Source organism: Carcharhinus amblyrhynchos, chromosome 5, assembly GCF_965287045.1.
Source record: "Carcharhinus amblyrhynchos chromosome 5, sCarAmb.v2.hapA, whole genome shotgun sequence".
NCBI lineage: Eukaryota > Metazoa > Chordata > Chondrichthyes > Carcharhiniformes > Carcharhinidae > Carcharhinus > Carcharhinus amblyrhynchos.
In genome coordinates, this window is record NC_137328.1 from 64,691,229 (window position 1) to 64,718,306 (window position 27,078).

The 27,078-nt window shown below is 41.0% G+C and overlaps 1 protein-coding gene across 1 annotated transcript in view; it reads right to left on the reverse strand.

Annotated features, from left to right (window-relative positions):
* Nucleotides 1-412: 412 nt before the first annotated feature.
* lmnb1 (lamin B1) overlaps nt 413-27,078 on the reverse strand; it is a 55,617-nt gene continuing 28,951 nt past the window's right edge. Inside the window, exons 2-11 of the mRNA XM_080188930.1 lie at nt 21,425-21,581; nt 15,806-15,931; nt 10,427-10,597; nt 7,886-8,011; nt 7,579-7,799; nt 6,039-6,264; nt 5,850-5,954; nt 4,463-4,582; nt 3,923-4,024; nt 413-1,097 (exon numbers count right to left, since the gene is read on the reverse strand). Of these exons, the coding sequence (XP_080045056.1) occupies nt 1,056-1,097; nt 3,923-4,024; nt 4,463-4,582; nt 5,850-5,954; nt 6,039-6,264; nt 7,579-7,799; nt 7,886-8,011; nt 10,427-10,597; nt 15,806-15,931; nt 21,425-21,581 (1,396 nt within the window). The 3' untranslated portion in view covers nt 413-1,055. The remainder of the gene's footprint in view (nt 1,098-3,922; nt 4,025-4,462; nt 4,583-5,849; nt 5,955-6,038; nt 6,265-7,578; nt 7,800-7,885; nt 8,012-10,426; nt 10,598-15,805; nt 15,932-21,424; nt 21,582-27,078) is intronic.

Below are 27,078 nucleotides of genomic sequence, written 5' to 3' on the forward strand. Positions count from 1 at the left end.
AGGTCCAGTGTTTGAATCCAGTAGAGTCAGGATGCTCTTCTGCAAGACAAGAGTGGTCACTCGACTAATTCTTCATGCACAGTCAAACAAAAAGCCACGAGTTCGGTATAAATAATTTCACTTAAAGCTCAGCATCCATAGAACATTAACAGAATGCACAAAACAAAGTGCCAAATTCTACCCTGTCGTTCACTTACAAATACTCACCAATATACAACACTAGTCATAAAATCTAGTTACTAAATTGATTTCCTAAGGCAAGGCAGTAAAACCCATCATATTCAAGTTCAGTTGATCTACATTTTTCATCAGCTGATATTTTAGCAACAAAGCTGTCATTTTGAAATGCCTCAAATCATTGTACTCTGATGCAGGTTTGGTTGCAGAAAGAATAATGCAACAATCCTTTATTACACAAATGTTTATTTATATTTGCCAAGAAAACCCAAGTAGACCATTGCTACATTAAAAAAATCTGCATTTTGTCATAGCATATTCCTAACCACTACCTAAATAAGGGGGCAAAAGCTACACACTAGATTTTCTTCATCGCATTTTCTGGTATATTTGAGTCAACCTGGTATAAACAATTAAAAAATTAAAAAGGTTACGTTCAGTGTTGTTCTATTTATAAATTTACAAAATGTCATTACCAAAATGTCTAAACCCCCTTTCCCTGCTTATTAACTCAAGTCCAGTCACAAATGCAAGCTGCCCCAGAATAACTGTAGTTTCTTCAATTGTACAAATAATTTCTTGCTGGTTTCATCTGTAATCTTCAGAAAACCATCTTCCATAGGCTTAAAAACCTATGATTCACATTAGTTTGGTTTCAGAATTACATACTTTTTTTAAAGTCTAGATCTTGTAATGTTCTAAAAAAATTCTCAGTAATAGTATAAAAATGCCCTGAACCAATGTCATGTGTACAAAAACAAATTAACAAAATATCTAAAATACAAATTACTGAAATACAAAAATAGTTTGAATTTCTAGATATTAAGTTTAACATAGGCAGCGATGAGTTTTTGAAGTAAAGTTGTCTTGCAAGACGATCACATTACTGCACAGCCCCTGTCAGCTGCTCTTGGATCTCCCTACAAAAGAAATCCATATGTGTTTTAACATACCAGTTTTTGATGGATTGGTAACATTCAGAGCAAGCCCATTCATTCCAAATTGTGATTTTATTCATTGGGTTTTTACTATTCTGATGTGCTTGGACAGTAATCCAACGATTTGCATTTGTATATAACCTTAAGCATTTCATTAAAGCATAATCTGAGAAGTATCTAATCTGAGCCAAAAGTGATATTAGGAAGGGGTGCAGGGGATGAACTGAAAGCTTGATCAAAAATTGAGTTAGGCTGGTTTGGGCTGAAGAGGTCAGAAGTTGGATAATTGCAGTCTTGAAGGTTGTAATGGTTGCAAGATAGCAAGCAGATGAAGCCACAGGCACGTTTGAACACAAGGGTAACGATTTTAAAAATCAAAGTATGGAAAGATGATGCAAATTCATCAGCATAAATGATGGGCAAGTGGAACTTGGTGCAGGACAAGGAAAGCCAAAATCTGGATAAGAAATTCATATTGATTATAGGATTCTAATTTGTATTTTAGATTAACCTATGCATCAACATTGTGTGGTTAATTGTCAGGTGCTAGAGGGGAGCTATGGATTCACACAAATATTTCCATTAGTAACTGCTTTATTTTCTCATTCGAAAGACTTCAACACATGGCCATGGTCATTCTTTGAACGCAGTTCATCTTCACAAACAAGGGGCTTTCCAAGTGACCTGGCCAAGCAAAGTTTAACTGATCATTTATCTCACTATTCTTCCTACACACAAATTGGTTATGTTTGTCCAAATTTCAAAACTAATTTGCTAACTTTTAAAAGCAGTTTGAGACAAAAAAACTTGAAAAATATATAAAAGCAAATACATTTGGAAATGGAATGAACAGTGCAGGAGCCATAGACTTAAGAGACACAGGCAGGCTGGTGAAATTGAATTTAGAGGAAAAAAATTAGAGGTAATATACTTTGGTAGGAAGACAATACAAGTTAAATGGAACAACCTATGGGGACATGTGCACACGTCTTTATCTCTATTTGTAAAGCACAAGATCCCAATGGCTTTATTAACTACTTTGTTAAACAATCCTGCTATTTTTCAGAAAGTATAAAAGCCAGGAATTTTGTAGTTCAACCCCAGAAAGACTATGAAGTTTAATTACAGGCACCAGCAGGAAGGATGCGAATGCTTTAGCAAAATAACTTACTAGAAATGTCTCCAGGAATAATGGATTAAAGTTATGTTAGAAGGGGCAAGAAATGGTTTCCAATGACTGAAACGTTTATGATGTGGAGATGCCGGCATCGGACTAGAGTAAACACAGTAAGAAGTCTGACAACACCAGGTTTAAGTCCAACTGATTTATTTGATAGTAAACTCAAGCTTTTGAGGTTTGCCTCTTCGTCAGGTGAATAGAGTGTTCTGGCGTCAGAGCATATAACAGCACAGACAGTTTACAGATTTGAATAGCAGGTCAGTTGTAAAGATTCGCATTCTAATCAGTAATCTGTAAACTGTCTGTGCTGTTATATGCTCTGTCTGCGGCCAGAACACTCTACTCACCTGATCAAAACGCAAGCCTTGACAGCTTGAGTTTTATTTGATAGTAAACTCACAAGCTTTCGAGGCTTGCCTTTTGATCAGGTGAGTAGTGTGTTCTGGCCTCAGACAGAGCATATAACAGCACAGATAGTTTACAGATTACTGATTAGAATGTGAGTCTTTACAACTGACCTGCTATTCAAATCTGTAAACTGTCTGTAAATCTGTAATCTAAACTGTCTGTGCTGTTATATGCTCTGAGGCCAGAACTCTCCATTCACCTGACGAAGTGGCAAACCTCGAAAGCTTGTGAGTTTACTATCAAATAAACTGGTTGGACTTAAACCTGGTGTTGTCAGACTTCTTACTGAAATGTTTATGGCCAGACAGCATAGATTTAGGGTGACTGGCAAAAGAATCAGAGGCAACATGAGGAAAGTGATTATTGACCGAGTTAAGATTTGGGCCAGAATTCTCCCATCCCACCCACTACTGGAGTTTTAGTGGGTGGGTTGCGGCGAATATGAAATACCATTGACGGTCAGACAGGAATTTCTGGCTTTTTGACCAGCGCAACCAGAGAATTCCAGCCTTCGAAATGCACTGAGTAGTGGAGATAGATTCAATAGTAGTTTCAAAAGGGAATTAGTTAAATAATTACAGGAGTACGGAAATGGAGCATGTGCGACTGATTGAACTGTTCTTTGAAAGAAGCAGTGCAGACTCAGTGGCTGGATAGCTTCCGTCTGTCCCACTCTATTCCAGGATTCTATGAATATTGGTTTGGCACCAGCAGCCTAAACTGATAAAAAGCATATGTAAAGGCCAAAAGCATATTCCAGTGGTTGGTATAGATAAAAGGTTTACCCCAATCATGAACCCCAGGTCTTGCCACGAACAAACTTATTTCACATTTACTCTTCCGAGTTACAAACAATATTCATATCATATTCAGGATCTGCATCAGAACAGGGGTATGACTGCATTAACCACTTCCCTTTTAAAATATCTACTTACACAAAAAGAAACCAAATATTACCAGAGACACAATAAAATTAGAAATAAATGAAACACAAAACATTTCAGCTTACTTGCATAATGCATGGACGTATAGACGGGCTGTCTTAATTTTTGTAAAAATCTTTAAATGCAAGTTATAGCTACAATTTCAGATATTCCATCACCAGTGTGAACTGGAACTTTGCAAGCTCCCACAAGTAATTTATAGCATCATCCACAAAGTCTCCCTGTGTAGCACACTTACTTTGTGATACAAACGTCCTTGTTAGATCAAAACATACCTGTTGATGAAAGAGGTCTTCGTCTCTGATCTCAACTTCCTCTTCCTCCTCCTCCTCCTCCGGGACTGTGGTCGTGAAGATGTTGGTTCTGTCCGCCACCTCCTATATAACATGAGAAATCAATTTTTGAAGATGCAAAAAACAAAACTAGCAATTGCTTTGTAACCACTATCCTGTAATGTTTTCTTAAATATCAAAACACATTTTAATCTCTACCTGTAAATTTTAGATAAAGTACCCCAAATATTATCTCCCATCGCTTAATGCTTCCAGCTGTTATTTAGTCAATGTTCAAATGATAATAAAGAGACCTTTAAATGGAGTTATTTCAGCCTCCATTGATGCAGCAGATAGCCACTGCCACCACCCTCACCCTCTACAAAAGTGTGGAAAAATACATTTAAACCTCAAACATATTCCCATCTTCATTGAAGATTGCTATAGGTAGCATTATTGATTGCTTGAGACCGATATTACTGGCTAAATGCAGTACATACATGATTCAAGCAAGGCTTTCCACTGATTGAAAGAAGCATTTACCTCGCCCTGAGAATTCTTGAGAACTACTTTCACATCTGTCCCAGTGCCCCAGGCACCTTGGTTCTTCCAGACAAGATTGGCAGGAGGTGAAGATGTCACACCAGCATCAGCAGCCCAAATCTGTGGTATTACAATTACTGAATAAGCAGCATTTACATCAGGCTATCACACAATAGTCAAATTTCTCACAATCCTTAAAAATGAGTCAGTCTCATGGCAGGCACATCTTTGGTAAAGTCTCTGCATAACTATTTGAGCTCAGCAGTGGGTATCATGCATGCAAGTAGCTACTTTTTTTGGGCAAACTGTGTGCCTAGTTTCTTCTACCATCAGTGGCAGTCTTCAGATAGCAAGACTTCAAATACAGCTGCTGGAAATCCTTACTTGGAAGCTAAAAGAAACATGCATGTGGATGTCTAGGGTTTAGCATTTGTGGAAGTTAGGAAACTGTTTAAATTCCACTTCCCAAATGACAGAACAATTACTGGATATTGGGTAAAGTTGATCATGAATTTGATTATCACATCACTTACAAGAAACTTTGAATATTTGTCAATCTAGCAACATCAGTCAGTCAAACCTACTAGTGACTATCTCTCCCCCTCCCCCACCTTTACCAGGAGGAGGAGGAGGAGGAGGAGGAGGAGGAGGAGGAGGAGGAAACTACTGTCCCTTGGGTCAAGACAATCAACTGGATGAATAAAAGACAAATCTTGTGTGACTGGCTCAATAATCCAAATCTAAACCACAGTGTCTGCATCTGCAGCAGATCTATGACAAGGGATTAGGATTCTTCCCACTCTACTACAAATAGGCATGGTGACTCTACTGGACAAGAAGAAAGTTCACTGAAGCAAGGTTCCATTTTTGCTCATGTGCTACTTCTCTGGGCTTAAGTGAAGCATATCACCATGTAGCGAGAGGGTAAGCACTCCTCAGACAAAAAGGAACCGTATGTTACCACCGGAATGGCTAAAATGGAATTTAGGGGATCAATCATGAAGCATTTTTCTATTAAGAATAATACGTTACTAGTTAATCTCCACTCTCCTGTTTATGGAAACTGAATTTTCCAGTTCTTACGACAATTTAACCTTTGTACAGGGCACACGCAGATCACATTTTCTAAACCAACCCATCCAATTTCTGCTCCCAAATAAAATAAGCACTCCACCCAAATCAGATCAGTCATTTCAGCAGGGGTCACAGAATACCAAATCAGGATCTAGGAGCCTGGCTGTCTTTTCTCACAGAAATACACTAAAGCCAACTAACTCCCCCCTTCCACAATCCTAAATAGAGATAAACAAACATACATGCAAAACACAACTTCCTGATCTTTATAGGGCTGTATCCCATTCTAAATGAGCATTGTTATTGAGCTTACTGTAGTAGTCTGTCCAGCTTTCAATGCATACTTCGGGGTAAATTTGTAAGAGGCAGTTGCATCGCCAATTTTTCTGGTCAGCTCCCAGCCACCCATAAATTGATCCTGTTGAAGAAATATTTGGAGTTTTTTTTATATAAAGTCAGCATACTTGATATACCTATACTTAAATTTCTTCTCCATTCCTACCTGTTCAGAATTGTTCTTTAGACGGATGAATTTTCCATCTACATCCACCTCTTCAATGACAATATTCCCTGTGGCAGAAGCAAGATGGGAGATGCTGACACTGCTACTGGCCTCCGATTCCTCAACATCAACGCGCTTTCTCTTCCCACGAGTTGTGCGGACACTGCGACTAGATGTCGCACGCGAAACAGTTACACGAGAAGATGGACTTGGCGACAACTTCAATCTGAAAGGTTAAATGAAACAAAATTGTCAAAGCAACTGCAATATAGGGGATAAGTTCCTACAACTTCCACGTTGCAAAGTTCCTCAAGAAAAATTGCTATATTAATCAAATAGCTTGTACAAAGTTGAAATTTTTAAGAAGTCGCCTTTCATCCAGATCAAGTAAAGGTCTCTAGCGAAAATGTTAGAGTTGCTGATGTTTCTACAGTCAATTTCAACATTTTGTGGCTACCAGTAGATTTGCTGACATAGCATTTTGGATATTGAAGCTCAAAGATATGGCTGGAGGAAGCGACTGATGAGGAGTTAGGGCAGATGTTATTAGCACATACACGTCTACAGGGGTCCTTTCACACATATATTGAGGTTTTGAAGTATGATAAACATCTTCCTACAGCTACTGGCTCCAAACAAAGGCAAAGGCTCAGGGCTTTGCCCCACCAGAATCTGTCATTGTTCCTAAATAAAGAGCAAGTAAAACGCTATAGAGAGTTAAGCACAGACTGAATGGAATTCAATAAGTTTCTGAATAATCCAAAATTTGTTTCTATATTTTAGAATGGTGATGATAACAAAAGAAAAGGCTTGCCTCACATCAGGATTACCTTCAATCAAAGCTTGATCCATTAGCAATCACATTTTATTAGGTATTTTCTGCCAGAGAAGCTCCCAACATAAGAACAGCAGAGGAATAGCATTTAATACTAGGGGTCAAGAGGAGATGACATTTTGCACAGCCAAAATATCAGATGCCATAGTATGGTTACTTAGCAAGCAGCATACTATAAAAGGTGAGGTCACCATAGTCACAGATGACTAAAAGCACTGATTTAACTTGAGAATAACCACACCTCAGGCAAGGGGCAAGGTTAAGTAGGCAGGGCTTTTGTGAATAACCTCAGCTGGTACAGGAATTAAACCCATGATGTTGGCATTGCTCTGCATCACAAACCATTTGTACAGCCAACTGAGCCATATATTTGGCATTTCCTTTAATATTAAACTGTTCTCCATAACTGCAAAATGGTAGGGAGGGAGAGAGGAGGCTGTGAAGTACTTGTGAACAAGGATCAGAAATCAGAATTTAATCCAATGGAGACATGCAGCCAGTGTCAGTAAGGCAAGACGTAATATAATGGTTAGAACATGATGCTCAACAGGATATGGGCATTGAAAAAAGCTGTGGTACACGTGAACAGAATTGGCCATTGGGGTAAGCGCACACAGAACAAAAGTAGTGTTAAAATATGAACTCTTTACAAGCTAAACCTGAAAAATACAATTTTACAAATTTTAAAACTGATAGCAAGATTACCTCTCCTCTTCGCCCTCCAACAACTTTCTGTATGCACTGATTTCCATATCCAGTGCTAACTTAACATCCAGAAGATCTTCATATTCATTTAGTTGATGTTGCATCTGTGCTCGGATCTCTGCCATTTCTTTCTCCTTTTCTGTCAGCAGCCTGCGATTTCCATCTTTTTCCTTTTCCAGAGCTTCTTCCAATTCCATAACCCTTTCTTGCCAGGCTCTAGCCTATGACAAGGAGGCATGGTGGAATTAGAATAGTTTACAGCACTTAAAATTACTGATTATATTTTATAATTAATATATTTACTTACATCTTTTTGCATGTTGAACAGCTGAGTGCTGAGACTTTCTATCCTCATCGCATTTTCTTTTAGCTCCTCTTCAGCTGCTTTGGCTGACCTGGTGTTCATCTCTGAGGCAAACCTTGCATTCTCCAGCTGAAAAAAAACCACATATTACTCAGGAAATTTCAAAATCTGCACTTCCTGAAAATGGTTCACAATTGAGTCACATACTCAGCTATATTATCAATTTACTCTACATTTGAATACCATTATTAGATAGCTTAGAGTCAAGTATCGAATTGAGACACTGTCCTCACTACTCTTCATATTATTACTGAATTATTGCTGTGAATTATCTGAAGATACAAATAGATATTTAGCAGACAGACAACTTGCAAAATTTCCATTAAAATGTTTAAAACAGATGATTATTTGTAGCTCTGCAGAATTCCTTCAGTGTGAAGTATTACTGCCATACAAGTTCTATAAACTCCAATCTACATATTGTATATTCCTACTGCACCAAAGTTTTTTTTTAATAAGACTAGTGGTACACAAAGAACACGGAAGTGCTCAGTCGCGCCCATCACTGCTTCCTGACAACAGATGGAAAATGCCAGAAGCAGTTACTATTAGGGAAACGGTAACAAAGCAGAGAGAATTTAAGAACTGATTAATCAAAGAAGAGAGAGTTTTGAACAATTAGTGTTTGAGAGTGAACTAGTAGGCTGGATAAGGAAAACTATTGGATCTGGTGTATTTACAAAATGTTCACTTGTTCCATTATCTAAAAATGCTACACAAATACAAGCACCACATGAAAACATCTCAAAGCACATCACAGGAATGTTTTCAAGCCAAAATTTGACACGTACACAAGTTTAGGATAGCTGTTCAGATGTTTGTCACAAAGCTTGGCCTAAGGAGCATCTGAAAGTACAACTGAAAGTGCAAAGGTGGATGCGCAAAAGGTCAGAATTGTCGGAGGCTGAGATTTAGAGGGATTATGCTATGAAGGGATTTAAAGAGGACAAAAATGTTAATGGACATCACTGGACTGGCAGCCAAGGGAGTTGAGATAGTAGTGCAATAGGCAATTTGGTGCAAGTGATAGGTAGCAGAGTTTTCAATGGCCTCAAGTTTACTAAGGATGGAAATTGGAGGCTAGCCAAACATTGTAATGAGTCTAGGGGGTTTTAAAAAAGGCACAATGAATGAGTATTTCAGCAACAAATAAACGAGGCAGGAGTTGAAGTGGTCAATATTACTGACATGCAAATCGGTGATCTTAACAATGAAGAAGATATGGAGTATTAGCTGCAGTAAAACAGTTGTAAATAAACAAATCAAAACAGGCGAATCCCTGCACCTCTTAGCTATTTGTTAAGACATTCTGAAGCAACAAATTAGATCAAAAGGATAGAGAAAGTGAAATACTTCTGCATGGACAGAAAGAGAGAAGTCATGTATGATCTTGTTCAAGTTTGAAGGGGTTAAATGAAGTAGAAACAGAAAACAATGAACAGAGGAGGCAGCTGGACTAACCACAAGTAGTTGTGTTGTTAAAATAGGAAATGGTTAAAAAAATTATGCCTATACACTCTGGTGTGATTGGATATTATAATCACACGTACAAGTTTAAAAAAAGTATTGAAATAACCTAGTTGAGTGCATATAATCAGACAATTCAATAGAGAAAATGGAATGAAAGTATGCAACATGGTATTTGGTCAATGAAAATACTGTATCTTGATACAAAATATCCAGTTTATACGAAGGAACCTGTACTCCATCTTGAATGGGTACACATTCTCTTGCATATACACAAATAAAACTGGTACAGAAAAAAACCAACACTTGTTTGATCTTTGCAGGATTGGAGGGTATCTAATTGTCCTGTTCAAGTTTTTTCCCATCTTTCGATGCTGCAAATGTGACCACTTATTGGAACGTAGTGGTCTAGAATAAGCATCATCCACTGATCAGTTATCACTTAGGATTGCCTCAAAGAAGTGTTTTTGCAGTGGTCATTGGAGGCTTTGGAGTGAAATTTCATTATGTGAAATGTGTTTTCGGATGCATACATTTCTGAACAATTAGGGCCGTTTCTTATTTCTAAAACCTTAACCGCATGGCAGAAATGTAATTAAAATTAGTGCTCATATTTGAAAAAGGTATTACAAGTGATAAAAACTTTAGGAACAATAGACTTAAGATGGCACGAACAGACCATTAGGGGTCAAAAGGGCAACAAAAAAAAAAGCAAGTAGCTTTTCGATTTCATAGAGAGAGAATTTGCAGAACACATATTTGGAACATTGCAGACAGGCCAACATATGAGGGATATTAAAGCGAGGATGAAGGTGTGATATGAGGATGGAGGTGTGATATTCAAGGTAAGGAAATGGAAGCTTTCTCTCCCCACTAGAAAAAAATGGTTACATGGAAAGAATAAGAACTTTTTTTTTTAAACTGTGGATCTTAAAGTAAAAGTGAAGTAAACCTAATCAGCGATTTTCCTTCCCAGTACACTTCTGAGTAATTGAGAGGGGGGAGAATTTTTATTACCTTATCATGGAAGTTTTTTTCTAATTCCTCTTTATAGATTTTCACTTGTTGATCATGCTGTTCTCGCAATTCTTGTAGAGCTTTGGCCAGCTTGTGCTCATATTCAACCAATCGACCCGTATCCACCTCAACCAGACGGGTCTCGTGTCTCTTTTTGGTTTCTCTGATTTCCTGCAGTCATAGAAATGAGCCACAAATGTATGGAGTGGTGAGACCAAACAAATACTGAAGTTCACATCCTTTTCAAAACCACTTACTTCAAATACACTCACATACACAATTTTGAATAAACATGGGAAGAATTGGAACTTAGAAAAAAAACTTAGGTAGATGGGAAGTTAAAGCATCAAGACTGCCTGGGGAAGCCGGGCAAACTTTGCAAACTGTAATAATCAATTGTAGCATTTCACCTAGTATTGATGTTAGAAAATAGAAAAATAAGCCAGTTAGTGTCTCTTCAGCAAGCTTGTGTTTGCTGCCTCTTAATCCTTGGGAGCTCTTCTAGAATCCAAGGGATTCTGAAGGATCAAAACTGGCACATTTACTATTTTGGCAGCTGCCTCTTAGAACACCAAGATGCAAGTCATTTCTTAGTCTCAAGATTTTCCCAGTAACATTTCTTATTCTGATTTAAGCTCTTTATTCTTACTAGATCCTTGGCTGCTCATTATTTCAGGAAGTTTGTCTGTGAAAACAAAGTTTTGTTTAATGTCTTTGCCATTTCCCTGTTACATGGAATCCTTACAATGCAGGAAGAAGCTATTTGACCATTGAGTCTGCATCAACCACAATTACACCCAGCCACTATTCCCATAACATCTCACTTACCCCAGTAATTCCCCTGACACTAGGGTTAATTTAGCATGGCCCATCAACCTAACCCACACATCTTCGGACAGTGAGATGAAACCGGAGCACCTGGAGGAAACCCAGTGACATGGGGAGAACATGCATACTTCACACAGACAGTCACCTGAGGCTGGAATTGAATCCAGCCGAGACGCAGCAGTGCTAACCACTGTGCCACCCCCTTACTATGATTTTATCTGTCTTTGCCATTGATAGCCCACATTTTCTTTCACCAATCACTTGCAGTTTACATACTGATTGTAAATATTTACAGTCTGCTTTTGCATCTGTTGTTAGCCTACTCATTCTCTTTTTCATTATTTTGTTCTTCCTTTGCTAAATTCCTCTCAATCCTCAGGCTTACAATTCTTTCACAAAATAAGTTTTTGATCTAATGCTGTTCAACAACAACTGGCCCTTTTTTTGCCTTTGTGAAATGCATATTTGTTGCAAATTATGTATCAATTCTTTAAATGTTAGCCATTGATAGGTTGTCATATCTTATGCACCTCATACCTACTTTGTTTAGTTTTAGACTTGCCTAAACTTCAAACAATACAAATTTCTAACAGACTATGGTCTCTCTTCCTTAGAAGCTACTTTACCACAAAGGTTATTCATTAACTAATTTCCATCATGCCAGTAAATCCAAAACAGCCTATACCCTCGTTAGTTCCTTGAAATACTGATCTAGAAAACTCTTGTATGCTTCTCTAGAACTCACCCTCCAGGCTTACTTCAAGTCCCCTTTAAAGCAAATTCTTATCCGACGTGCTCTAGTTTTCTGATTTACACTCTGTCCTATACCCGAACTATTGTAGGGAGACCCATAAACAGTTTGCAATCTTTTCTGCTCCACTGAAACTGATCCTACTTGATTTTCTAAGATTTGCTGTCTTTACCAACACTACCCCTGCTTTTCCGTTTTGCTTCTCCTGAAACATTTAGGGGATGATTCTCCCAGCCCACTGAGCTGCTCTAGCAACACGGCAAACCAGGAGACACAAGTGGAGGCCATTAAGCGGGCTCCCCGCTGGGCGCCATGGCCCTGCGCATCTCCACCACCAGATTTCCTGTATCATCAGCTCCACACTGGTAAATCAACACAGTGTTGATTTAAATATTGAAATTCAAATTTTAATATCGTGAGCAGGCCTGGGACCGAAGTCTCTGGGCCAGGTGGACAGCGATTCAGGTTGGCCAGGAGACGCCCAGAAGGCCAGCAATTGGGACACCGGTGGCGCAGGGTCACTACATATGCGTCAAACTCCATTATGACAGATTGGTGCATGCACAGTGGCTCGCTCAGCACTATGCTGCTGTCCCCTCCAGTGGGAATAGGCCCCATCCCCTGATTTACATCATAATTCATGCTGAGGCACTCTGCAGTGCATAGAGTGTGGGAGATTCATTTTGAAAACCCTCTAAACAAACCAACAGGATTTACTCCAGTTTCTACATGAACTCGGCACTTTGAATTTTCTGGGAGAATCCCGGCCTTGGTTCCTCACTTTGGTCACACAGCAACCACATCTTCACAATTTTTACTAGACCAAACTTTTTAAATTTCTGTGTGCTAGTAACTCACCCAATTTATTATAGATGTTTCAAGTAAATATATTGGCATCTTTAGCTTTAACATTTTTCAATTTCCCCAGATTTTCTACTTCAGTCACCTAATTCAACTCTTTCCCCCTACCAACCCCCCTCCCTGTACAGTGCACAAGTCATTTTTCCTCATTTTGCCAGAACTCCAATACAACTTTAACCCAAATTCCTCTTGCCAATTTTGCTGTCATTCTCTTCACCCAAGTCTCCAGTCACTGTCGAAGCTACTTCCGATCAGCTTATTTGGTTTGTGCAAATTCTAGTATTTTGAGTTATCTGCACTAATTCCACTTCACTGTTTACTTCCCACATCCTATTCCAATCTACAACATTATGAGTCTAAAAAAATTCCTATTGTTTCCCTCTGTTGTGACACCAACAGAATTGACAAAATAGTGGTGCCCTCAAAACTGCAACAATCACAAATAATCCCAATTCAAACTTTAGCTCTACGTTTGCCTCTATTTCAAATTTCTAGTCTGTTTCCACCAGCCGACAGCAAAATTACCTTAATTAAATCCTATGTAGGTATGATTATGGATAAGTTTTTTTTCAAGGAATACGTCCTCCACAATTTACCTCCAAAATCCTACTTGCATGATTCCAATGATGAAGATCCCATCTGCAGCATATCCCCTCCAATGACTTCTCATCCCACTTTTTGCAGGGTCAACTTGCAACTGTCCTAATACTATCAGCCTCCTCTCTTTCTTCTTCTGTATGCTTAAGTAGCACTATCTTTAAGGTTGAAAGTTAAATCTATGTTTTCCATATCCAATTCTACATCACAAACAATCTCAATTCAATAAAAATCATGTGCCCAATTAGTTAGATATAAAAACAAAAGCCAGAAACTTCCAAAACAGACAATAAAAACAAGCCTTTTCCTACCCTCCTTGTTATTGCCTGCTCCAGGTGCCATGCTTTAGACTGTTGAAATAGTTAAATTTATAGACAGGGTGGGATTGTGTGTCCATAGCTCACCATTTAGTGTGGCCCTGTCTCAGTTACTGAAACTTATTCATGCCTTTGCTCCCTCCAGATTTGACTATTCTAATTTTTTTAATGATAGCATACAATTGTCTACAACTATTATGAATTTGATTACTGGATTTGCATAATCACACAGACACTTTTCAATAAACCAATCACCTTTCAGCTCCTGTCAAGGACACAACTTTAAACCCAAATTTCACCCGCTGCCCAAAATAAACCAAAGAGGTACTATGTAGATGCAAACAATAACTCATTGTTCAAATAAAATCACTTGATGATCTACCCTTTCCACAAACATCAATTAATCTAGAATACTCTTCCTATGTATTTCTTTTGCAACTTTCAGATGATTCACTATTAGGGCATTAGCTGCAAACTTCCTCATTATCAAATAGTTCCTTGATCTCACACTTAGCCTGAATGAACCTTCTCCATTTTGCCCAGCTGACATTTGCTGAGCTTCCAACTTCGTTACCATTCATCTCTGCCCCTTCTGACACAACAGGAAGCTCGTGTTTACTCTTTCAAAATTACTTTGTCTCAATCTTTCTCCAAAAATAATTTAGACTTCTGTACTTTCACCCCACAAAACTTTTCTAACCACATCAAATTTTCCAATCTTCCCCTTGTTAAGGAATTCTATGCAAGATGTGCAAGCTATTACAGCACAACACTAAAGACTTCTTTAATCCCTTGGCACAAGAGAGTAGCCTTAAGGGTTCAGCAAGGACTATCAATACATTAATCATAACCAACAGTTTTAGAAAGAAGGTTCCTACAATATAAGATGACTCCAATAATACATAAAAAAATTAAACTCTAAATCCAATACTATAATTCATTCAATTTTAATATGTGGGCAAAATGTTATTTGTAGTCCAATTAATGCTGCCTAAATAAAATTCACAATTAACCTGACATTCCAAATAAGAGAGGCACTGCCTTCCAATGTGCAAATTCAAAAATGTATGAGTTCTTTACACAGGCTGAGTTTTAGGAAGTGACGTTGATTGACATGCTGACTGAGGCTGTGACTAAAACCACTTCCTAAATGGTCTACAGCAAAGTTCATTCAAAAAATGATTTATTAGAGTCTGTAATGATGACAATGAGCTTGGATTGGCAGTGTCGATCAGCATCTTCCTATTCATCCCATAATATGGTGTGGGACGAGGGAGTTCTGACTGCAATATATTGATACTCAAATTTGTTTCCTGACACTCGCTTTAAACCACCCAAACAGCACTTCTTCCCCTCCTATATGTTTCATTTGAAATAGTTACCTAGGATTAGACAAATGGAAGTGACAATAGTCGCAGCTAGTTAAAAGTTTAGAGTTTTCCAACATTAGCCTTTCTGAATCTGACCACAACTTCAGGACTTCATGCGAACACAAGTATAGATTTATACTCAGCAAATGACTGGGTGGTGACCTCCCCCCCACCCACACAATTAACCAAGCTGGCAGTGAAATCAATTAATTAGCAAGTGCCCATCCCTTTCCTCTCTCAACCATGTCAAGTCTTTTCAATGAAGTGCCACTGGATTTCATGATTTAAATCACTGTTTTAGAATTGCGCTGAACAACAGCCTAGTCCTCAGTAGAATGACATCAAATCTCCCGAATTTATTAGCGGTCGTTTTTTGTTCACATTTCAATCTCTACGTTATCCTTGTATATGTCCTAATCTTCTGCTCTCTAATAAAATGCATGGTCAACAGTTCTCATTTCCTGGTGCGGTTTCTGTGAAAATTTACCTGGACAAAATGATGACATCACTACAGCTCAAAGCTGGGAATTTCTATCTAATGGAATCAGCACAGATCACTGGATCCAATCCCATGGCTTAAGGCCAGCAATGACTACCACTGCTTTGCTGCTGGATGCAAATCAGGAATCAAATAGGCATTGCATTAAATTCTTACCTCTTCGTATACATTCTTTCTGAACTCCAATTCTTCTGTGAGGCTCTGACATCGATTCTCAAGATCTACTCGCAAGAGGGTCTCTTCTTCTAGTTGCTTCTTTACAGCAGCTAAGGAAACCTCCAGCTTCAAGAGAAAATGAGAGTTTCATTTTCAAGAATTCAATTCTATCCTGAATATAAAAAGATGCTACTCATATAGGTAATTATGTTTTTCAAAAAATTACAATGATTAGATTTGATGAACATACTTGCCTATGTGCCATGTTATTGCATGTACATACATGTTGTACCATGAACAGTGAAGACTTTGGAAGAAATAACACTTTCACCCAATGCCATAAAAGTTAGTAGAAACTTCTTTGTGGAAATTTGATAGAGCTTGGTATGATTTATTAGAGGAGGCAGAGGCTGTTGTTTCCTTTACTGGGAGAACACAGAAAAAGACCAAGCTTTGGCAGACAGAGCAGTGTAGACCATAAGACATAGGAGAGAATTAGGCCACTCGGCCTATCGACTCTGCTCTGCCATTCAATCATCGCTGATTTTTTTTCTCATCCCCATTCTCCTGCCTTTTCCCCATAACCCCTGATCCCCTTTTTAATCAAGAACCTATCTATCTATCTCTGTCTTAAAGACACTCAATGACCTTGTCTCCACAGCCAACTGCGGGAAAAAGTTCCACAGATTCAGCACATTCTGACTGGAGAAATTTCTCCTCATCTCTATTTTAAAGGATCATCCCTTTAGCCTGAGGCTGTGCCCTCCGGTCCTAGTTTTTCCTACTAGACCTCACAGTTTCCTGTAAGTTTCAATAAGATCCCCCCTCATCCTTCTAAACTACAACAAGTTCAAACCCAGAGTCCTCAACTGTTCCTCATACGACAAGCTCTTCATTCCAGGGATCATTCTTGTGAACCTCCTCTAGACCCTTTCCAAGACCAGCATATCCATCCTTAGATAGAGGTCCAAAACTGCTCACAATACTCCAAATGGGCTCACCAGAGCGTTATACAGCCTCAGAAGTACATCCCTGCTCTTGTATTCTAGCCCTCCCAACGTGAATGATAACATTCCACTTGCCTTCCTGACTGCCAACTGAGTCTGCACATTAGCCTTAAGAGAATCTTGAATAATGACTCCCAACTCACTTTGTGTTTCTCATTTCTTAAGCATTTTCCCATTTAGAAAATAGTCTATGCTTCCATTCCTCCTTCCAAAGGGCATAACCTCACAATTTTCCATATTGTATTCCATTGCAGCTGGATTAATTCTGGGTTGCTCCGTTTAAAAAAAAACTTGGGACAGACAGGTTGTATCAAATAACTTTCCTGTGCAGTAAACTTCCCTGGCGAGGGATTCCCTCTGCTTACACTTTCTTTAATATTTGGAATTATGAAATGTTTTGATAGAATTGGTGCACAGAAAAAAATACTGCCTCCTGTTCGGGAGAATATCAATAAAAATCACTAAGCTTATATAAAGCTTTGGATAGGCCACATTTGGAGTGTATCGTGCGGTTCTGGTCACCATACTACCAGGAGGACGTGGAAGCTTTGGAGAGCGCGCAAAGAAGGTTCACCAGGATATTGTCTGGCCTCGACTATGAAAAGCAGCTGAATAAAGTAGGATTGTTTTCACTGGAAAGGTAGAGGCTAAGGGAAGACCTGATCAAGGTCTACAAAATTATGGAGAGGCATAGACAGGGTAGATAGTCACAGGCTTTTTCCAAGCGTGGAAGTGTCAATTACAAGGGACACAGCTTGAAGGTGGAGGGAGGCGGGGGGTTTGAGATGTGCAGGGGAAGTTTTTCCACACAGAGTGGTGGGTGCCTGGAACACGCTAGTGGTGGAAGCAGATGCGTTAGCAACATTAAGCAGCATCTGGATGGGGTATGTGAATAGGGAGGGAATACAAGGATAAGGACCAAGTAAGGGCAGAAATTTTTTTTTTTTATATAAGTTTAGTTAGGGCATCATGATCAGCACAGGCTTGAAGGGCCAAAGGGTCTGTTCCTACGCTATACTTCTTATTTGTTCAATTAAGATAGTCACCAAGAAATCCAATGGAGAGTTAGGAAGAATGGCGAGATGATGGAACACATCACCACAGGGTAGTTAGGTAACCAAAGCAAACAGTACAAGAACATAAGTAGTAGGAGCAGGAGTAGGCCATCTAGCCCTTCGAGCGTTCCCCGCCATTCAATAAAATCATGGCTGATCTGAAGTGGATCAGTTCCACTTTCCCGCTTTTTCCCCATAACCCTTAATTCTCTTGTCTGCCAAAAACCTATCTACCCGTGTCTTAAATATATTTAGCGAGGTAGCCTCCACCACTTCAACGGGCAGAGAATTCCAGAGATTCACCACCCTTTGAGTGAAGAAGTTCCTCCTCAACTCTGTTCTAAACTGCTCCCCCCCCCCCCCCCCCCCCCCCCCAAAATCTTGAGGCTGTGCCCTCTAGTCCTGCTGTCCTTTCTGAGTGGGAAGAATCTCTCTACCTCTACCCTATTCATCCCTTTCATTATCTTGTCTATTTAGTCTCTCTTCATAGTCCAACCCCCTCATCTCCGGTATCAGCCTAGTGAACCTCCTCTGCACTCCCTCCAAGGCCAAAATATCCTTGCGCAAGTGTGGCGACCAAAACTGCACACAGTACTCCAGCTGCGGCCTCACCAGTGCCTTGTACAGTTGCAGCAAGACCGCCCTGCTTTTTCATTCTATCCCCTTCGCTATAAAGGCCAGCATCCCATTCGCCTTCTTGATCACCTGCAGACTGGGTTTTTGCGACTCATGCACAAGGACCCCCAGATCCCTCTGCACCGTAGCATGCTGCAGCTTTTCGCCTTTTAAATAGTAATCCCTCCTACTATTATTCCTGCCAAAGTGGATAACCTCACACTTGCTAACATTGTACTCCATCTGCCAGGTCCTCACCCACTCGCTCAGCCTATCTAGATCCCTCTGCAGACTTTCCACACCCTCCGCACAATTTGCTTTTCCACTCTGTGTCATCAGCAAATTTTGTCACCCTACACTCAGCCCCCTCCTCCAGATCATCTATATAAAAATGGTAAATAGCTGAGGCCCTAGCACCGATCCCTGAGGCACTCCACTAGTTACCAACCGCCAATCAGAATAGCACCCATTGATACCAACTCTCTGCCTCCTATTAACCAATCCTCTATCCATGCTAACACCTTACCCCCAAAGCCATGCTCCCTAACCTTCTGAAGCAACCTTTTGTGCGGCACCTTATCAAACGCCTTTTGAAAATCGAGAAATACCACATCCACCGGTTCCCCTCTGTCTACCGCACTAGTCACATCCTCATAGAATTCCAATAAATTTGGAAAACACGGCTTCCCCTTAACGAATCTGTGCTGCGTCTGCTCTATCAAACAATTCTTTTCTAAGTGCCTCACTATTTCTTCTTTGATGACGGATTCAAGCATTTTTCCAACAACAGACGTTAAACTAACCGGCCTATAATTCCCTGCCTTTTGCCTGCTACCTTTATAGGTGCGTTTAAGGGTAAACTAGGTAAGCATTTGAAGGAGATGGGGGTCAGGTGGGAGATTTAGATAAGAAACGATGGGAGGGAGCTCAAGTGAAACTTAAATACTGCAATGAGCTGATTGCATCAAGTAGCGCGCAGTACATCATGGAATCATACTGTAATACAAAATAATTTGATATTAAAGTACCTTATCAGCTCACCCAGACCAAGTTCATATGTATCTGATGAAATCCAAGGACAGTTGTTTTTACAATAGTTGTTCAGTATTCTACATAATTAAGGCTGACTGATCAGACAAACAGGTTACCAAGATAAATTGAACACTTGGTTGAGACAGTTTAGAACAATGGCTTTCAAGCTGGACTCTAATAATGATCATGGTTTTCACTGAATATATTTTATAACAGTGGCAGGGGTTAGCTAACAAGAACAAACAGCACAAGTAGTTTCAAACAACAATTGTAAATCATTATGCAATTTGTTTTAACATGGAAGAAACCTGTTATTTTGTTTCATCCTGAGAATATTGCAATTACTTCAGGGTGGGACAGGGGACTAAGCATGAGTGACAGCTGGAGGTGGTGAGCCAGAACGTTAGGAGTGCAGTGGGTCTACCACATGTAGTTGGGGGGGGCTGGGGATTATGCCATTTCAGCCCAAAAGTGTCATTGTCTCATAACTTCCAAGCTCCAGAATATCATAACTTGAGAGGTGGAGAACCAAAATGCACTGCATAAAACTGTTGGTAAAAAGGCTCAATGAATGTGAATAGTTCACGATTCATTTCGGAGAGAAATGCTGGTAGTTCAATATTACTAGTTTACATTTGTTTTACTTGTCTGGGGAAGTTTCGGAAGATTCTCTTTTTTGGTAGGCATTGCCAGAAACGTACAATAGGTGAGGGATTATTTCACCGCAAAATGTTTATGGAATCAGAATCAATTAAAATGTGAGAACATGTTGCTGTCTGCATGGACTTTCTCAAGAGTTATTAGGGATGAGCAATAAATGCTGGTTTGCCAGTGATACCAACATCCTATGAATAAAAAAAATGAAATGTGCTACTTTACTGATACTTAATGGGGTAAATATGCAGAATCTATCAATTGATAATACAATCGTACTCAAAAAAAGTGAATGGCAAGATTACAAAATTTAAGAAAATTGAAATTTAGACCAGTAGACTGAATAATAGAGTTTCAGTTTTGTGTTCCTGCTATTGACCAATTTTCTGGATGCAAACAGCGACAGCTGATTAAGAAGATCAACAGATCATTAACCATTTTTGTGGTTTGACAATACAAACACACGGGTTAAGTATGATTGAGTTCGGGGAACGATCCATTTTGTTACGTAGCTCGAGCAAAAAAAAAATCAGAAGAGTAGCTGATGGAACGGACCTGTGGTTGCTCACTGAAAAATAAATTGCAAGAAATATACCTTCCCAGTTTTGGCCATCTATTGCTGAAGTGCTTAGAATTGACAAACAAAGCAACAAACGTTTTCACTTTTCCCAATGTGTGAAACGTTTTCTGCTACAGTAGTAATGAAGGAAAAGTTCAGGCTCTGCCTTGCAGTAGAGGATAATCTACAAGATTCATTGGTGCCCAATGCACGTCACATGAATTTTCAGATGTTAATCAAGCTATCCTGAAATGAAATATTTTCAAAGAATTCTGGCCAGAACCCACTGTGAAGAGAATCATATTTGGAGTACGTGGATTGCATTTGGAACTGGACGCCATAAAGTCAACATAAGACGCAAGTGCAGACAACCCAACTCTCAAATCACAATTCAGTGACGTTAACTTAGGATATATCCTATGTTAGTGGAGGCCCTAGATTTAAACCATATATCTAGCTTCCTTACTACATTCAAACACAGAAGTAGCTAGAAAAAGGTGTTGCAGAAGGAAATTGCTCACGAATACATGCAAAGCAATGGTTTTTATACTTGGCTTATCTAAATGGAGGGGGAAAGAAAAGACTTTTTGTAGCGTTAAGATTAAAACAATGTAGGAAAATGGGAAGAAATGGCACTGCTCTAAAGGAAAACTGGTACAATTGCAAGAACTTTCCAATCCAACAGTCACAGTGCTACCTTTGAAAGGCGAGCCTGCAAATCCTCAACTTCTTCCTCAAGTGCATCCTTTCCTCCCAGTGCACTGGCGAGGCTGGCCTCCTTAGAATGAAGTGCAGTTTCAAGATCTTTGATGTGAAGTTGGGCTCCCTGAAGGTCAGATTCTTTCTTGTTGTAACTGTTGAAAGACCAGAAAATAATATTCAAACTTAATTTCCTGCTCCCAAGTTAACTAAGATGGATCTAGTGCTTAGTCACATTAGCAACTAATGAGCATGGACTGCAATAGGGTTTCCATAAATCATTGGGGGGGGGGGGAAATGGAAATCAAGCATTAAAGGCAACTTGCAGTTCAAGAACTGCTGTGCTTAGAATGGTTCTACTACCAGCAAAACACCACCTACTTCAATTTGAAACTGTTTTTAAATTCAGCGATTTCCTTTCACTTTTCAGGAAGTGTTAAAAATTTATGCATTAGTTTCTTCAGTTTCTGTGAAAACATTGGCACACAAACAAATACACATAAGAGGAAGAATAACCTTACAGGAGGAGAACGAGAATAACCTGAAACTGAAAGCCACATCCCTTTTAGTTCATGATTTAGGAAAAAATAAAAAATTCAACAGCACACAAGCCTTACACCAAACAAACTCAAGACATACCAATTCCTTAATGTGCACGTCTCAACAAGTAATTCAATACTTAGTAACGGTCATATTTTAAAATGCTATCTTAAATATACTCAATACAGTTTTAAAATGGAAGAAAATTTTGTTAAGCCGTGTACCTGGACTCGGATGCTTAGAAAGGGGTATAAGGGATCCATGGAGGTCACTACATTATTCCACCAACAATAATGAAGGCGATTGCGCCCACATTCAACAATTCCTAAACAGTATGCAGGTTCAGGAGGAGGATGTCCTTTTTTTTAATTTCATGGGATGCAAGTATCAATGGCAAGGCCAGGGTAACTATCCTTAAGATGGTGGCAGGTCACTTTTTAAAACTTGCACTGCTAATAGGGAGAAAACTCCTGGATGTTTGATCCAGTTGACAATGAAGGAATGACAATACAGGAACTTGCAGGTGATAACATTGCCAAACATCTGCTGCTCCTGTCCTTCAAGGTCATAGAGGTGAGGGATCTGGAAGATTCTGTTAATGGAGGCTTGGCAAGTGGTTATCGTGCTTCTTGTAGATGGTGCACAGTTATTGTGCGCCAGAGAGTCAACGCTGAAGTTGCTAGATGAGGTGTCACAGATTGCTTTGTCCTGGATAGTACTGAGCTTGTGTCGTTGGGAGTTGCGCTCATCCAGGCAAATTGGAAGCATTCCATCACACTTTAGCTTGTGTCTGATAGATGGGGTGTCACCAGGATGCTACGCTGAGTGATTTCTGCAGCAATATCCTGGGCAGAGACAATTGGCCTCCAACAACTACAATCATCTTCCTTTATGCCAAGTATGGTTCCAACCAATGGAGTGTTCATTCCTTCTCCCCAGCCACCAATTCCCACTGACTTCAAATTTTGCCAGCGCTCCTTGATATCACACTCTTGTTAAATGCTGCCTTGATGTCAGTGGCACTCATTCACCACTGGATTTAAGCTCATTCAACTACATGACTGAGGTTCTAATGATGTCTGGAACTAAGAAGCCCTGAAGATTCCATACTGAGCATTAGTGAGTAGGTTATTGTTGACCAAATGTCACATGATAGCAATGTCAGTAACATAGCTACTGCTGGCTCTGCAGCTTCAGTACCACAATGGGATGTTATCACATGCTGCTTCTCCTTTCTGGCAAGCACACGAAGCTTCACCAGATTAACACGTTGTTACGTCACGCTGGTGGTGCTATTGGTATTCTCTCCTGCACTCTTCATTAATCATAGAGTCACAGAGTCTCTACAGTACAGAAAGAGGCCATTCGGCCCATCTAGTCTGCACCAACCACAATCCCACCCAGGCCCTACTCCCATATCCCTACGTATTTACCCACTAATACCTCTAACCTACATATCTTCCGGTTCTCGGGGCTTGTTAGAGTGTAGTTTACTTCCGTACCAGAAGTTAGGCGAGGGGATTGTCATTAAGGGGGAGCGGGGGGTACAAAAAAAGGGGTAGCAGCGTACAGCAGGCAGCGTCGGGAGCGGGCAGCGGAGTGAGTGGGAACTGAGTGAGAAGGGCTTTGGCTCACTGGGCTTAGGGGAGAGTAGGCTTAGAGAAGGGGCGTTGCACATTCTACCTTTGGGCGCTTACAGGAGGTTGAGACATGGCAGGGAATATAGGGAGGAATATAAGTTGCGTCAGGTGCCACATGTGGGAGTTCTTGGTGGTGTCACATGTCCCCAAGGTCCACATCTGCAGTAAATGTTGAGAACTGCAGCGCTTGAGGGCCCAGGTCAGGCAACTCGAGGGGCGTCTGGAAGATGTGTTTCTAGTCAGGGAAAACAAGGAGTTAATGACTCCAGGATGGTGGTCTGCCTCCCTGGAGCAGGGGTAAAGGATGTAACGGAAAGGGTAGAGGGTATTTTGAAAGGGGAGGGGACCCAGGCAGAGGTCATAGTACACGTAGGGGAGGGAAACATAGGAAGGAGGAGTAGGGTAGAGGTCCATAGGCAATTTAGGGAGTTGGGGTCCAAACTAAAGAGCAGGACCTCCAGGGTGGCACTCTCTGGGTTGCTGCCCAGTACTAGCAGGGCAAAGAATGACGAGATCATGCAGTTGAATGCATGGTTGAGGGATTGGTGTAGGATAGAGGGCTTTACTTTTGTGGATCACTGGGAGGTGTTTAGGAGAGAAGGGCAACTGTACAGGAGGGGTGGGGAGAATTTGAACGGGAGGGGAACTAGTGTCTTAGTGGGGAGGTTAGCTGGGGTGTACAGGAATGGTTTAAACTAATAAGGGGGGGGGGGGGGGGCGGTCGGGAGGTGGCTGGGAGAGAGTCGGGTGAAAGGAAAATTATCAGGGAGAAGGAGGTTCCGAGGGACAATCGTGGGTTGAACTGTGTCTGTTTCAATGCTAGGAGTGTGGCAGGGAAAACGGATGAGCTTAGGGCCTTGATGTTTGTGAGGCAGTTAGATGTGGTGGCTGTAACAGAGACGTGGTTACGGGAAGGGCAGGACTGGCAGCTGAATGTTCCTGGGTACAAGTGTTTTAGGTGTCACAGAGGAGGGTTGAAGAGAGGTGGAGGGGTGGCGCTGTTAGTAAAGGAAAACATCACAGTAGTGCAGAGGGAGGACGATATGGAAGAGACAGGGATTGAGTCACTGTGGGTGGAGTTGAGGAATAAAAAGGGAGAGATTACATTGCTAGGCGTGTACTATAGGCCACCCAACAGCCCGAGGTCAGTGGAGGAAGGCATTTGCAGCGGCATTTTGGACAGGTGCAGGAAGAATAGAGTGGTTGTAGTGGGTGACTTTAATCTTCCTGGAGTGAATTGGAGGGGGCCTAGAGCTGGGGGTATGGAGGGAGAGGAGTTTGTGAGATGTGTTTTGGAAGGGTCGCTAGAGCAGTATGTAACTAGCCCGACTAGGGGAGGGGCTATACTGGATTTAGTGTTGGGTAATGAGCCGGGACAGGTGGGTGAGGTAGAGGTAGGCGAACATGTGGCTAACAGTGACCACAAATCCGTCTACTTTAGGTTAAAAATGGAAAGGGATGAGTGCCGGCCGAACAGGAGTGTGCTGAACTGGGGAAAGGCGAGCTATAGCAGGATTAGGAGGGAGCTGCAGGACACTGATTGGGAGGGACTGTTAGCTGGAAAGTCCACGGTTGGCAAGTGGGAGGCTTTTAAGGGCAAAATGAAATGGTTGCAGGGGAGGTATGTTCCAGTTAAGCGGAAGGATGGGAAAGGTAGGATTAGAGAGCCATGGATTACAGGGGGTATTGAAGACTTGGTCAGGAAGAAGAGGGAGGCGTATGTTAAGTCAAAACGACTGGGTACGGAGAGTGCGCTGGAGGAATATAGAGAGAGTAGGAGGGAGCTAAAAAGGGGAATTAGAAGGGCGAAGAGAGGGCATGAAATGGCTTTGGCTGGTAGGATTAAGGAAAATCCAAAGGCATTTTATTCCCATATTAGGAGCAAGAGAGTAGTTAGAGGAAAAATTGGTCCTCTTAGGGACAAAAGTGGAGAGTTATGTATTGAGTCGGAGGGAATGGGGGAGCTCCTGAATGAATACTTTGCGTCGGTATTCACGAAGGAGAGGGGGTCGGAATCGTGCGGTCTCTTGGAGGGAGCTGAGGATCAGTTGCAGGAAATATCTATTACGAGGGAAGAAGTGCTAGGGCTTTTAGGTAGCGTAAGGGCGGATAAAGCTCCGGGGCCTGATGGTATTTATCCCAGGCTGCTTAGGGAGGTGAAAGATAAAATTGCTGGGCCTCTGGCGCAAATCTTTGTCTCTTCTTTGGACACAGAGGACTGGAGGGTAGCAAATGTGGTACCGCTGTTCAAAAAAGGTAGTAGGGACAACCCTGGAAATTATAGACCGGTGAGTTTGACATCGGTGGTAGGGAAATTAGTGGAAAAAATAATTAGGGGTAGGATGAATGAGCATTTGGAGCGTTGCGATCTGATCAGGGATATGCAACATGGCTTTGTTAGAGGGAGGTCTTGCCTTACGAACCTGGTGGAATTCTTTGAGGAGGTGACAAAAACGGTTGACGATGGGAGAGCCGTTGATGTCGTCTATATGGATTTCAGTAAGGCGTTTGACAAAGTCCCTCATGGTAGGCTGGTAGAAAAGGTTAAGGCGCATGGGATACGAGGCCAGGTAGCTAGGTGGATTGAGAACTGGCTGGGTAATAGGAGACAGAGGGTAGTTGTGGAGGGGACCTTGTCGGGCTGGAGGCCAGTGACCAGTGGTGTGCCGCAGGGCTCAGTACTGGGACCTCTTCTCTTGTAGTATACATAAATGACTTGGAAGAGAGCATAGGTGGTGTGATCAGCAAGTTTGCTGATGACACCAAGATGGCAGGGTTGGCGGGTACTGAACTGGATTGTCAGGTGATACAACAGGATATAGATAAGTTGGTGCATTGGGCAGATAGGTGGCAGATGGAATTTAATCCTGACAAATGCGAGGTGATGCATTTTGGAAGGAATAATGCAGAGAGGAGCTATGTGATAAAAGGTAGACAGATTAGGAGTATAGAAATACAGAGGGACCTGGGAGTACAGGTTCACAAATCCATGAAGGTTGCGTCACAAGTGGAGAAGGTTGTTAGGAAGGCTTATGGAATGTTAGCCTTTATAGGAAGGGGTATAGAGTATAAAAGCTGCCGTCTAATGCTTCAGTTGTACAGAACGTTGGTTAGACCGCATTTGGAGTACTGCGTCCAGTTCTGGTCACCTTACTACCGGAAGGACGTGGAGTCTCTGGAAAGGGTGCAGAGAAGGTTTACCAGGATGTTGCCTGGCATGGAGGGGCTGGGCTACGAGGAAAGGTTGGAGAAACTGGGACTATTCTCCTTGGAAAGACGGAGATTGAGGGGGAACATGATAGAGGTATATAAGATACTGAAGGGAATAGATAGAGTTAATAGTGACAGACTGCTCCCTAGACTGGGTACAAATACGAGAGGTCATGATTTAAGGGTGAGGGGGGAGAGGTATAATTTGGAAGTGAGAGGAAGGTTCTTTACGCAGAGAGTTGTGGGGGTATAGAACGCGCTA